The sequence below is a fragment of the Artibeus jamaicensis genome, unplaced genomic scaffold, assembly GCF_021234435.1.
Source record: "Artibeus jamaicensis isolate MK-2021 breed Jamaican fruit bat unplaced genomic scaffold, CSHL_Jam_final contig_1998, whole genome shotgun sequence".
NCBI lineage: Eukaryota > Metazoa > Chordata > Mammalia > Chiroptera > Phyllostomidae > Artibeus > Artibeus jamaicensis.
In genome coordinates, this window is record NW_026521407.1 from 14,020,563 (window position 1) to 14,034,337 (window position 13,775).

A 13,775-nucleotide genomic window follows, 5' to 3' on the forward strand; every position below is an offset into this window, starting at 1 on the left:
TTTTTGAGAGGGCCTGTTTTCCCGGCCCCTCTGGGTTTCCACCAATTGGCGGGAAGCGGTCAGCCTGTCCCAGAGGTGGAAGCCGTGAGGGGTGTGAGGATTGGGGAGAGGGGGAGGGGGCCGGTAGCCCCAAACCTGGTGACAATACACAGTTGTCAGCTGTCCCCTGCTGGTATTTCTTCCTTTTATAGTCAGTAGCAGCTGCTCTTGCTCTCACCCAGCCCTTCTGTGGGGGCTCCTGCCCAGGATAAAAGGAGAGGGAGGTGGCCCAGTCTCCTATCTTGTTTCCCAGGCGCTGCATCTCTTGATTTCTTCCTAGGTGCCACCTCCACCAAAGACTCCAGCAAGGCAACATGCCTCCCAAGAAGCCCGAGCCTAAGAAGGAAGCGGCCAAGGCAGCCCCTGCCCCCGCCCCTGCCCCAGCCCCTGCCCCAGCTCCTGAGCCCCCCAAGGAACCTGCCTTTGACCCCAAGAGTATCAAGGTAAGTAAGCCTCAGCGTCCGGGATAGGGGTGGGAATGGCATTCAGGACCCTATTCACCTGGAGCTTGGAGATCTACTTCACGGAGGCTGGACTGGGGTAAGCCTGTGATGTCCGAGCCCCAGATCGCAGCCCTGTGGGTCAGTGGAGCAGGTGTGGGGGCTGCTGAGGGGTATTTCGGCTTGTTGGCCTTGCCCCGGGAGAACAGGTTTCTGCCCTGTCGGAGGAAGCGCTGCTTTGTCACCCTAATTTGCCCAGCAGAGTTGGGAACGGCAGGGAGGTGCAGCCATCCGACCTTGTTAAGAGGCTGACCTTTTCCTCAGTGTAGCATGAGGCCTATCTGGAGAAGAGACGTGTTGTGATAACTGCTGGTGGAACTTGGAGTAAGTGACGCTGCTGGCTAGGGAGCGTGCTGCCCGTGCTGGGGGAGGCTTCCCGACCCCAGACTCCTGCAGCGTGTGGGGGTGGGAGGCCGGTGAGAGAAGACTGGTTCCCTCTCTTCTTCCCTACCCAGGTGGGCCCCTCCTTCTGTGGCCTCAGCCTGGCTCCTATCTGGCGTGTGCAGGGCACTGGTCCGTCCCAGCTGAGACTCTTTCTCTAGCCTCGTGAGGCTGCTGGGCCTAGTCCCCTCTGCCACCTCAGCCCTGTTCCCTCTCTGCCCTGCCCTGCTCCCCTCACGCTGGAAGGTTCTCCTTTCTGGAGCTGGGGTAGGCCCTGCCTGCTGACTGAGTCATTTTAGGCCTCCCAGCTCTCTGCCCAGCTGGGGAAGGAATGGAACTGGGAGGGAATAGGCCTAGAAAGGAGCAGGTCAGAGGCCTCTGGAGAATGAAGCAGTTTTAAGCCTTGGCACTAGAATGTAAGATGTCAAGTGGCCACTGGTATGAAGAGCTATTAATAACAGGCTGGGCATTGTGGGCCCCCAGGAATATCAGCCTGAGGTCAGGGCTGAGGGTGGTGAAGAGTCAGAGCAAAATAAGAGCTCGGGGCCAGATTCTGTGACAGTAGGCAGGAAACTAAAGCCCTGGGCTCTCATTGGATGACCCTTCTGGCCTTCTGAGGGTTCCCTCCAGCTCCTGCAGCCCCAGAAACCCTGCAGTCTTGCCAAGGCCCCTGGGGTTGATCAATGGCAGTGCCTCCAGGGGTAGGAGGGCAGCAGAACGGTCTTGGCCAAGAGGTGGGGGCAGTTGTCCCACCCCAGAGCTTGGTTATGACACACTCTGGGAAAACGGAGGTTTAGTGTGAGATCTTGAAAATACCTGCAGATATTTCAGGTCAAACATCACTCCCTCTATGGGCAGAGCCTGGCAAAGAAAGCTGACTCTCTCCCCATCAGGACGCTTTTATTTCTGATTCGTCCTGCTAATGCACTAGTCCTGTGGGACACCCACTGCCAGGCCTGGTCCCTGGCGTCTGGGCAACAGCTGCTGGGTGGTATCAGACGAGTGCCTTCCCTCGCCCGTCACCTCCCTCCGTTCACCCACCTCCCCTGCTTTCTTTGCCCCAGTTCTCTCTTCCCGGTCTGGATCTTCTAATCCTGGTGTTTTTTTTTTTTAAAGTTGCTTTAAAGTGGAAAAAAAAAAGTAGGTGTCTTTCATAAAGGCTATTTTCCCTATTATTTGTACTTCTCGGTTTCTTTGCTTAGAAGATTCTTTGCTCAAAGATAGAGCAAAAGTAACTTAACCCCAGTATGTGTGGCTCTGACCATACATTCTGATGTTATGTTTTTTACTAATATTTCTTACACATGTACTCCTGGGAGTTAAAGAATGGCAAAATAGCCCTGGCCAGTGTGGCTCAGTTGGTTAGGCATTGTTCTGAAAACACAAAGGTCCCGGTTCCACTTCTGGTCAGAGCACGTGCCTGGGTTTTCGGTTCAGTGCATAGTCAGGGCACATGCAAGAATCAGCTGACCCCCATTTCTCTCCCTCCTTCCCTTCCCTTATCTCTAGAGTCAATAAATGAAAAAGATAAAAAAAAAAAAAGAACAGTTTGCCTTACTTACTTTGCAAGTAAGGCAAACTGTACCTTTCCTCAGAGAGCTTATGCAAAGCAATGTTTAGCCCATTTAGGGGGTTCTTTTTACTTCCCGACCACCTCCCGCCTTTGGCAGAGTCCATTCCTGGCCACAGCTGGTTCCTTTCCCAACCCAGTGTAACTCCCTCTGCTCTCCTAGCTCATTCCAGCCACCTGCTGGGGTCCTCATTCATTAACAGAGGTCAGCCTCTGGTGGGCACAGCACAGCTCAGAGTTAGGACTCAGGAATGGTGGTACATGAAGAAGGGGTTCCAGCGTTGGTTGCCACCACCAGCAGGGAGGGGACTCTGGGGAGGTGGTGGTGATAGATAAGGACAATGAAGTAACGAACAAGGTCCTAAATAGAAATGATGACTCATACCTGGTACTTGGTCATTGTCATTCATTTCCAGAGCCTCCTACTTTCTTCTTCTGTACTCAGATTTAAATTATTTTGCATTGGAGGGAAAATCCAAAGTTTACATCTTTGCTCAACAAATATTTATTGAGTATTTACTCGATGCCAGACATTTCTGTGGACAATTACAAATGTGTCTGCTCTGCAGGAACCCCGGCTTCAGGGAGTCAGGATGCACAACCAGGCGTGACTGGAAAGCAGTTACAGACCATCCGGGGCCCACCCATACTGCTCCTGCTGCCCCAGAGTGCCCAAGAGGGGGGTTGTGCTCAGGGGGGTTGGGAAGGAATGGGGTGAGGGAAGGCTCCATTGAAGGAGGTGACTTGAGGTCAACATCAGGTAGGAAAGGGAGGCCAAGAGTGAGGAGTGGGGGGCACCCAAAGGGAGAGGCTGTATGACTTGTGGGAGGATGTGGAGCAGAGAGAGACTGAAGGAATGAAAGTGAGGTCAGTTTACGGCTGCTAGGACAAGGAATTTACATTTGACCCAAAGGAATTCTAACAGGGAGTGAGTGTAGGCTCTCGTCTGAGGCATTTCTCTTTCTTTCCCTCTCTCACTTGGAGTCGTCACTTAACAAGTGACGACTATCGAGAGAGAGACGGAGGCCACATCGTTTATCTTATAGCCTGCGAGTCATGTCCCATTCATGGGGAGACTGGTGTTTTACCCTTGGCCCGCAGTCTCCTTCCGTCCTCATCAGTGGCCTGACTGTGGTGGAAGCCACTTCTGCTTCCTTTTGGAGGCCTCTGGCAGTCTCATTCCTCTGTGTTTCTCTCCCCACAGATAGACTTCACTGCTGACCAGATTGAGGGTGAGTACTAACAACCCCAACCCCCCCACACCCTCTCTCTTGCACCTCCTAGAGGAGGAGGAGGCGGAGAAAGAGGAAGAATGATCATCATCACCAAAACAGTAATCATCATTACTATCATAATAGCAAACTTATATTTGCCATAGATTTGCTATTTGCTCATTGTTGCCTACTACATGTTATTACTTAAGCATGCATTAACTCATTCAATTCTCACAACCACCCTGTGAGGTAGGGACTGTTACTACCCCATTTTATAGGTGATAAAACTGAGGTACAGGAAAGTTGGGTGGCTTGCTCAGTCTCACACAGGCAGTTGGTGGTAGAGCCAAGATTCCAACTCAGGCCATCTGACTCCAGACCTGAGTTCTCGACGACTCCGCCAGACCAAATGGAATGTAACAGGTGCACTGCACAGTAAAAATGCCTCTTTGTCCCTCTACCTCCAAAATCTACTTTCCAACATATTTAGAACCCCTCACTTCTGTTCCTTTATTGGAAAGCCCTCCTTTGGTTTGCCAGCTTCCTCTCTCTTCCTCCTGAAGTCTGCCGAGGTGCTCACCCACTAACAGTGGCAGAGCCGATAGTGGTTCGGGGATGCCCTGGCCGACCCGTGAGCTCCATCAGCAGTGCTTCTCCTTGATGAGCCAATTTGTTTTTCTCAATCTTGTATAAAGTGGTATTTAGTGTAGCTTCAAAACAAGCCTCAAGATCTCCATCTACCTACTAACTTTATGGTCACTTCGTGGGCCATCTCCTACATGTGTTTTGAGGATGAAATGTGTTCTAATGCACATCTGCTCCACAGCTGGGGCTCACTGCCATGGTGGCTCATCCCTGCTCCCCCACCAAATGCCCCCAGGACATCAAATCAGGGGGTTGGAAGGGACCTTGAAAGGTCATCTGGTCCAACCCCTTGATTGTAAGCACGTACTGTATCTATAAAATTAAACTAATATGTGCACATGGTAAAAAAATTACATACTAATTAAAAGTAAATAATGAAAAATAAAACTATTTTCCTTTGCTTTCCTTTTATGCTGACTCCTCTCCCAAAGACAAGCACTGTTAATAGGTCTGTGTACCCAGTGATGGGTATCACTGGTAGTGATATACCAGTCTATATGTATGTATGTGTATATGCATAAAGCTTACACAAATCAAGTCATGTGATACACACAGTCTCATAGCCTTTATTTAATATACAGGGTCTGGCAGAAGTAGCACCTGCTTAATTGTGGTAGGCAGGGTAATCATATGAGTATAATAATTTATAGTTTTAATTTGAATATTTCACCTAAAGTGTCATATAATATGCTCGAGTATGATATTGTTATGTTACAGAATAACATGCCTATGATTTTGTGATAAAAGATTTTGTAATAAAAAGGGGGCACTATTCCCCAGTGAACACCTAAGCTTTCACCCCTCATACGTAACAGGCATGAACGGGCCAAAACATTATGGCTCAAGAAGAACAGCTCAAAGCCCCAGAGCCAGTACTTCTAAGTGATGAAGAGATAGCTAACCTATCAGATGCACAGTTCAAAACACTGGTAATCAGGATGCTCACGGAACTGGTTGGTTTTAGTCACAAATTAGAGGGACAAATGAAGGCTAAACTAAGTGAAATGAAAGAAAATGCACAGGAAACCAATAGTGGTGGGAAGGAAACTGGGACTCAGATCAAGGGAGTGGACCAGAAGGAAGGAAAAAATGACCAAACAGAAAAGGATGAAGAAACAAGAATTCAAAAAAAGGAGGAGAGGCTTAGGAACCTCCAGGACATCTATAAACGTTCCAACATTCGAATTATAGGGGTACCAGAAGGGGAAGAGGAAGAACAACAAGTGGAAACATTATTTGAACAAATAATAAAGGAGAACTTCCTCAATCTGGCAAAGGAAATAGACTTCTAGGAAATCCAGGAAGCTCAGAGAGTCCCAAAGAACTTGGACCCAAGGAAGAACACACCAAGGTACATCATAATTACATTAGCCAAGATTAAAATGAAGGAGAGAATTCTAGAAGCAGCAAGAGGTAAGGGGACAGTCACCTACAAAGGAGTTCCCATAGACTGTCAGCGGATTTCTCAAAGAGACCTTATAGGCAAGAAGGGGCTGGAAAGAAGTATTCCAGGTCATGAAATCCAAAGACCTACATCCAAGATTGCTCTATCCAGCAAAGCTTTCATTTAGAATGGAAGGGCAGATAAAGTGCTTCTCAGATAAGGTCAAGTTAAAGGAGTTCATCACCAAGCCCTTATTATATGAAATGTTAAAGGGACTTGTCTAAGAAAAAGAAGATAAAAAATATGAACAGTGTAAGGACAGCAAACTCACAGTTATTAGCAACCACACCTAAAACAAAAGCAAATTAAGAGGACAGCTAGATCAGGAGCAGAACCATAGAAATGGAGATTACATGGAGGGTTAGCAACAGGGGAATGGGAGAAGGAGAAGGGGGGAGAAGGTATAGAAAATAAGTAGCATAGATGGTAGGTAGAAAATAGACAGAAGGAGAGCAAGAGTAGTGTGGGAAATGTAGTAGCTAAAGAACTTGAGACACATGGACATGAACTAAAAAGGGGGAATAGGGGGAAGGGGTGTGCAGGGTGGCGGGGAATGAAGGGGGGAAATGGGACAACTGTAATGGCAAAATCAATAAAATACATTTAAAAAGGGGGGGATTATTGGTGCTGGACCGTATATACTTAGATTTGATAATATATAATACATTGTTTATTAATATGTTTATATATATATATTTGTATATCTAACACAGTTATACTTTTTAACTCTTTTCAACAATTATATAGATTCTCACACATAGATGTACCTTTTAATTTAATCAGGCCTACACTGAGAGACATTTAGGTTGTTTCTAGTTGTGGAATATCAGCTTGCTTTCTCTGGAGACCTTCCTAGCAGTGGGTCAAAGGATACATGCATTTCTAATTGTAATAGTTACTGCTAAGTTGCCCTTCAGAAATGTGTTGCCAGTTCACCCACATGTGGGGCATGAAGACTGGCAGATACATTTTGAAACGAGTGAATTGAGTCTGACTCTGTTTTTGCAATGCCCTGTACACATTCATTTTCAGTCAACACTTTGGGGTGTTGTAAAATTATTAAAATTCATTTTCATGCATTGTAGTTAAAGATATACTTTTGTGGATATACAAACACCTCGGTACCCAGGAGGACTAGGAAAGCAACTCATGATAAACATATTTCACTTTTCAAATGGGAATCACAGTTAAGCCAACTGGGACGGCCAGTTGCCCCTTTCTCCGTGAAGATTGTCAGGGCTGGGGACCTGCCTCATTCCAGCCCTTCACCCCTCTGACTTTGAAGACATTCTTTCTTATGTTGGATCATAATTGTTGCTGTTTTCATTTTATCTCAGCTTCCTCTCTATTTGCTTATTGATGAAGCTGAAGATGGTTCTCACGTGTTGGAAAGAACATTGTTTGGAATTAGGAGATTTTGGTATTAGCCCACATTCTGCCACTGTGACCATGAGACTTTGAACAGTCACTTCTTCAAACCTGAATTTTCTTATCCACAAAGTAAGGTTCTTTTCCATTCAGAAATGCAGTGAGTGTGTTCAGCATCCTCCAGTTACCCTCTGTCTGTTTGAAGACAGTTATCAGCTCTCTTCATAGGTTTCTATTCTCCATGTGATATGGTCCAAATTTCTTTTATGTCTTTTTTCTCATAGAACTAGATTCTAACCATTGACGTCCTTCTCAGATCCCTCTCTAGATTTCTATGTCCTTCTAGAGAGGGGTTGCCACCATTGCCCATTTCTCAAGCAAGCAGCTGACTACTACAGACTATTGAGAGAAGGTTTCTTCTGAGTCCATTAGCATCACCTCTCACACACAAGATCACACTGACTTTGTTTTTTTTTCTAGTAGCAAGTTTTCTAAACTCTAGTGTTTGTTTTTTATATGTGTACCAGGTTTCCCAGAAGGCTGGAGCATTAGCAGGTACAGCAGGTCTCTTCCTCTTCTCCTTCCTCTTCACCATTTCCTTGGTTTCTTTAATAGCTGGTCAGAAGTCACATCTGCATTGGTCTAAAATGAGGATAATAATCCCTGTAGCACAACATTTTTCTAAAGATTAATGAAGTGACCCATGCAAAATTACCAGCTCAGAGCCTGGCCCACAATAAGCACTCAAACATAGGTTGTTATTTTTTTATATATTTTTTAAAAAGTTGTATTTATTTATTTTTAGAGAAGAGAGGGAGAGAAACATCAATGTGGATGCCTCTCATGCGCCCTCTACTGGGGACCTGGCCTCATCTCAGGCATATGCCCTGACTGGGAATCAAACCAGCAACCCTTTGGTTTGCAAGCTGGCACTCAGTCCACTGAGCCACACCAGCCAGGGCTCGTAGGTTTTTCTTATTCCTTTCCTCTACATATTCCATACTCTTATTAGGTATTGTTATAATTTTTTATGAGGAGATTTCTTTTATTAAATCTGACTTCACTCTTCTGAATGAACCAGAAGATTAAAAAGTCCTAGTTTAGATTCAGCTAAACAAATATATATACTTATTAAGCACTGAATTTGTGCCAGAAAGCAAGCTAATTGTTTCAAAGGTAAAAAAAAAATTAAACCCTTCTAACAAATCTGTGAGATTGGTGTTATTTCCTTATTACAAAGGAAGAAACCAAGGTTTATTAAATTTAAGTGAGTTGGCCAAAGTCACATAGTTAAGTGGTAAAATTGGGATTAAGCTCAGTAAAATCATACTAATAGCATCGTTTAAGAATTTACTATGTGCTGTTCATTGTGTTGAGTTTTTACATATTTTATTTAGGTGAAAAATAATATGGGAAAATAACTTACATAAATTATGTAATTTGGATGTAATCTATAATATAAACCCTGTGACATAGGAACCGTTTAGAGAGGAGGTTTCGTGCAGGTTAAACATCTACTTGCCCAAAGTCACACAGCTAGTAAGCGATGGAAATGGAATTTGAACTCAGTCATTCAGGAATGTGAAAGACAGGTGGTTTCACATCTTTTAGAGTCATGCAAGAATTGATAAAGGGTTGCAAGTAAAAGTTTTGGGAAACCTGCTTTGATTTGTGGAATGATTTGTAAATAGTCCATATATAGCCTCTAAGTAAATAATTGTTTCTAAAGTACTTGAGAGGATTAAAAACAGCTTTTCTCCTAAGTACTCGACACATTCTTCTTTGGTTAATCTGCTTAGTAAACCATTTCTTTGTGAATAGCATAAGGTAACTTCTGTGCCATTTCCAGTCCAAATTACCCACAGTAATGAATGGCTTGCATCCAAATTAGTGAGGAATTAGGGCTCTCTGTAAGGGCCCAGGGGTGCCTTAATTAAGCCCTACCTCTCGAACACCTGCCCTGGTCCCTTCGGGGAACATAGTTCCCTATACATCTGAGCTGGCTTGAGAACCAGGAAATACAGTAATAACTATTCTTCTTAATTCTACTCAGCAACCCACTCAGGTGGACTTTGTATCCCCACCTGGAGCTAAGAAAAGGAGGGCACTCAGAGGTTAGTAGTTTGCCCAAGGCCATGTGCTGGTCAGTGGCAGAGTCAGGTGGTCTCTTTCCATCATGTCATCTTGTCTGGCTCCAGAGCCCCCTTTCAGCCTGGAGCAGGAATTACAGGTATTAATTAGCTGACTTTTGAACAGGTCTTACCACTTTGCAGAGTGCCTCCACATACTGTCTCCTCCTTTGACATTCCTGAGTAACTGGGAGTGCTCGGTGGGTGGCGCTGTTGCTCCTCGTGGTGCCCAGGAAAAAAAGACCTAGCAGGCTTATCCGGCAGGCTCCACAAAGGCCGGAGAAAACCCGGGAACCCCGCCTCCTGAACCAGTGCTATTTTCACTTCCCTGCCATTTTCAACAGTCAAGATCTTCATCTACACCAGGGAAGGATGTGTGGATGGAAGGGGTGGAAGCAGGGGAGACCTGCAAATTATGTGACAGTTGACTGATAGAAGAGGTCCCAGGCCCAGCATTGGAATAGGTGATGGAGGCGCTGGGCTGTCTCTTTAGTTGTCAGAAAACAGTTCCAGGGAGGAGCTGGGAGGGAAATATTGATATATTTTATAAGCCACAGTGACCTGCTCCTCGGCCAGGGTGGAGGCTGATCAGCAGCCCCCCCCCCCCAATTCCTTCACTTGGCCCACGGGCTGCAGCTGCATGGTCTTGTCTCTGCAGAGTTCAAAGAGGCCTTTTCGCTGTTTGACCGGACGCCGACTGGAGAGATGAAGATCACCTACGGGCAGTGTGGGGACGTGCTGCGGGCCCTGGGCCAGAACCCCACCAACGCTGAGGTGCTGCGCGTCCTGGGCAAGCCCAAGCCGGAAGGTCAGCGCAGGCCCGGGGCTCAGCCTGCCCTGCCACCCCCAGGGATCTCCCCCAGATCTGCCTCCTGTCAGCTGCTCTCTCCCTTCTCCACCTTTGACCCTTCATGACTAGCCTTCCCTCCCCCTGGTTACCTGCCTCTTATTTGGGGAATTTATCCGGAAGCACCTGGCACTTAGTTGAACCTTGAAGAATGTGGCCTGGGCTTGCATCCGGAGGGCAGGGGTGACATTCTGCCTTCCTCTGACACTCAAGGATTCCAGGGACGCTGGGGCAGGGGACCTGATGGGCATCTGATAACTAACCACCCACCCCCACTCCCCACCCAGGAGCTCTTGGTTCAAGTACCACAGCACCGAGATGTCCTGTGACCCTTGTGAGTTTTATCACAAATAACTTGTTTCTGATAATGGTTAGAGAGCTGGAGATCACAAATTATTCATTTAATATAAATTACAGCAGATTCAAGATTAGCTCTAGAATGATTCCTCTTTCAGTCACTTGCACTTGGTGGACGAGGTTTAGAAAGTGGTACCAGGGAGTTGAGTCCCACTGGTGAATGTCCCCAGTCACGTGAGGCAGTCGAGGTAACAGCCGCCCTAACACACGTCCTTCTCCTCAGAGGCTTACGCACTAGGTGGGGCCAGGCAGACCCGGGCGAGCCATCTCTGGAGGCCTCCTGGGCCCCATATTGGTCCCCGTCCCTCCTCCTCCTGCTGCAGATGACAACAGTGCAGCAGGAAGGACGTGGGCAGGAAAGCGCCAGAGGCCAGCAGCTTGCCCTCGTCAGCCGGGCGTCTTAGAGGCAGCAGTTATCTGGGCACTTCCACTTGGGGGCGTGGTTCTGGGTTGTTGTAAAAGAAAGAAATGCCAGAATTTGTGGTATTTTACAATGGTTTACATCTATTAAATTGAAGCTTTTATTTAACACACTGCAATGTGGGAGAAGTGTGTTTGTCACAAAATATATGCAAATGTATAAAATTATTTTTTAAATTTATTTATTTATTTATCTTTAGAGAAGAAGGGAAGAAGAGAGGGAGAGAAATATCAGTGTATGGTTGCCTTTGTACATCCCCTGCTGGGAACTGGCCTGCAACCCAGGCATGTGCCCTGATTGGGAATCGAACCACCATCCGTTGGTTCACAGGCCTGCACTGAATCCATTGAGCTACTCCAGCCAGGGTGTATAAAAATTATTGATTCAGAGTAGTTTTAGGCAGTGTAGTCTAGCAATGAGACCCAAATGGAGAGTTACACAAAAAATATATATATATTTGCAATCCTATCAGTTTACCTCCATGACTGTATGTCTGTCACATGTCCAAAGCCAGTGTTGTGGACGTGAATGCTGGGCCATGTGTCCTTTGGGCCCCTCACGTTCTGCTGTGGTCACTCTCAGCTGCCTCCTGGAGCTCAGAGGTCTGGGAGGAGTCACAGCTCCTTTTCACCTGTGCAGGAGTCCTGTCCCTGAGGAGAGCGTCCGAGCCACTCCCTGCCTTGCTCCTGTGGGCTCTGTGCCGCCCAGGATCACTGACTGGGTGCCGCGCCCGGAAATGGCTGCAGCTAAGCCCTGGGGGATGGCAGGGTCGGGTCCTAGCCCAGCAGAGCTGGGGTGAGGCCCCCTTTTGACCCTCTGCTCCCCTTGTGACTCTGCTTGTATCCCTTCCCTTCTCTACGCCACCGCAAGAGATGAATGTCAAGATGCTGGACTTTGAGACGTTCCTGCCCATCCTGCAGCACATCTCCCGCAACAAGGAGCAGGGCACCTACGAGGACTTCGTGGAGGGGCTGCGTGTTTTCGACAAGGAAAGCAACGGCACAGTCATGGGCGCTGAGCTTCGCCATGTCCTTGCCACCCTGGGTACGCCAGTGGGGCAGTAGGTGGTGGGAGTCCCTGCACCCTGAGGATCACGTCCTGATCCAGCCCTGTCTCCCTGGGCTGTGCGGAAACAGCCTGCCCCCCGCGGGATTTGGGAGGGGGCAGAAGGTTGGCAGAGCCAGGGTGACTGCTGAGACCTGAGGGGTGGGACCCAGGATTCCTGTCCTTGTCTTTGCCTTGGTCACTGGAGCCCTGGTCTGCTCACCCAGTATTAGCTGAAAGGCAGAGGGAGAGGCCCCGGGGACTGGGAAGGGCCTCGAGACCCTTGGCTCCACTGTCCAGTGCCTTTAGGGGAGGCTTGGTGTGACCACTTACCAGATCGGGGAGTCCTAGGCCTTCAGACTTGAGGGGGTGTTTGGGTTTTTCCTGTCCCTCCTTTGCCATCTGCAATTAAAAGCCCACTGACCCCCCACCCCAGGAGAGAAAATGTCTGAGGCCGAAGTGGAGCAGCTGTTAGCTGGGCAAGAGGATGCCAATGGCTGCATCAATTATGAAGGTATGAGGTCACGCCTCGCTTCCATGGGTACCCGGGGAGGGGAGGGCAGGTACAGTGTGGGCCAGGCAGGCCTCCAAAGTAGAACAGATCCAGGAGCTAGAGGACACGAGCACCAGATGGGCTTTGATGTTTATCTTTTCCATTCTGGTATAATGGGAGGAGCATGGAATTTGGAGATAGCTCCGTGATATACGAGCTGTGTGACCTTGATTAAGTCACTTACCTTCTCTGAGCCTCAATTTTCCCATCTGAGAAATGGGGTGCTGTAGGCACCTTTTTCAAGGTTGTGGGATTTAGTAGAGGCAGTGTATCTCATTTTATCTATGTCAGGTATCAGCACAGAGTGGACACAGAGCACAGGTGAGGTCTCTTCCCTCTCCCACCTCCTCCCATCACCCCCCGAATAAGAGAAAGAATCTCAGACTGGAGAAGGGGCAGTGGGAAGGTTTGCAGTCAGGCAGCACAGGGCAGGGGGAAGAAGTCTAGGGGGCCAAGAGGACAATATAGAGCCAAGAGGGGCCATGTGCAACGGCTGATCCTTGTCTTCTTTCGCAGCCTTCGTCAAGCACATCATGTCTGGGTGAAAAAGGCCCCTCCAGGGTGAGTACAGCCTCCCCATGCTGGTCCCTTCTGGGGCCACAGAGGGGCTTGGACTAACACCACGTGCCCCAGAGCTCTTCTGCCCCAGGCCTGCGCCTGAGGAGGAAACCGCAGAGGATGGTGACTGGAGCGCAGCCCACCCCTCTCACCATTTCCTCTCCCCTTTCTATGCCATCTCCTCCCCTCATTCCCTTCCTGTCTGGCCTCCTGCCCTTCCTGGTCTTTGCACCCTATCTTGACTCCTATCAGTCACTTCCTCCTGCCTCTCTCAGGGTCTTTCAAGGCCAGACCGTTCGTTCTCTTCCTGAGGCCTGCAGCCTCTTGTCCAGGATCCCGTAGATGAGAAAGCCAGATCCCAGTGGAAGAGAGTGTCCCTGGCCTGTGCTCTTGACCCTGTTCTTCCTCACCCCCTTCCCTGTGCTCCCTTGGACTTGGTGCCATCCTGATAGGGATGTGGATTCTGTGATGGGGGTCTGGGCATGGAGGGAGAGATGCCCTTTCCATGTAGCATTTTCTTTCAGGTGCCTGGCCCGTGGACCTAGGCCGCCGCCCAGAGTGAGTTAGAGAGAGGCCCTGAGTGACTGAGCCAGAGCGGGAGTTCGGGGCTTATCTTTGCTCCACAGCCCAAGGACCTCATGGTCCCATAGCCCTCCCTGTGAATAAACAGCTTCAGAAAGGCTGGGCCATGTTCCTTGATCCCAA

General features: G+C 48.3%; 1 protein-coding gene across 2 annotated transcripts; it reads left to right on the top strand.

Annotated features, from left to right (window-relative positions):
• The first annotated feature begins 245 nt into the window (after positions 1–245).
• On the top strand, positions 246–13,775 carry MYL4 (myosin light chain 4). 2 transcript variants are annotated; one of them, XM_037163776.2, is made up of 7 exons: positions 246–482; positions 3,695–3,722; positions 9,949–10,098; positions 11,786–11,959; positions 12,396–12,473; positions 13,029–13,073; positions 13,595–13,775. In XM_037163776.2, exons 1-6 carry the CDS (start codon positions 354–356, stop codon positions 13,055–13,057), a joined length of 588 nt encoding a protein of 195 aa, XP_037019671.1. In that variant the 5' UTR covers positions 246–353; the 3' UTR covers positions 13,058–13,073; positions 13,595–13,775. The 2 variants fall into 2 exon arrangements, with proteins under 2 accessions (XP_037019671.1, XP_053529137.1); XM_053673162.1 differs by having other exon boundaries at positions 320–482; positions 13,582–13,775.

Bases quoted from the DNA above. Each gene is read 5' to 3' on its own strand.
- MYL4 (XM_037163776.2), top strand. From the start codon at position 354: ATGCCTCCCAAGAAGCCCGAGCCTAAGAAGGAAGCGGCCAAGGCAGCC. The intron at 483-3,694 runs GTAAGTAAGCCT...CTCTCCCCACAG, and splicing joins TTGACCCCAAGAGTATCAAG to ATAGACTTCACTGCTGACCA. The intron at 11,960-12,395 runs GTACGCCAGTGG...CCCCCACCCCAG, and splicing joins CCATGTCCTTGCCACCCTGG to GAGAGAAAATGTCTGAGGCC.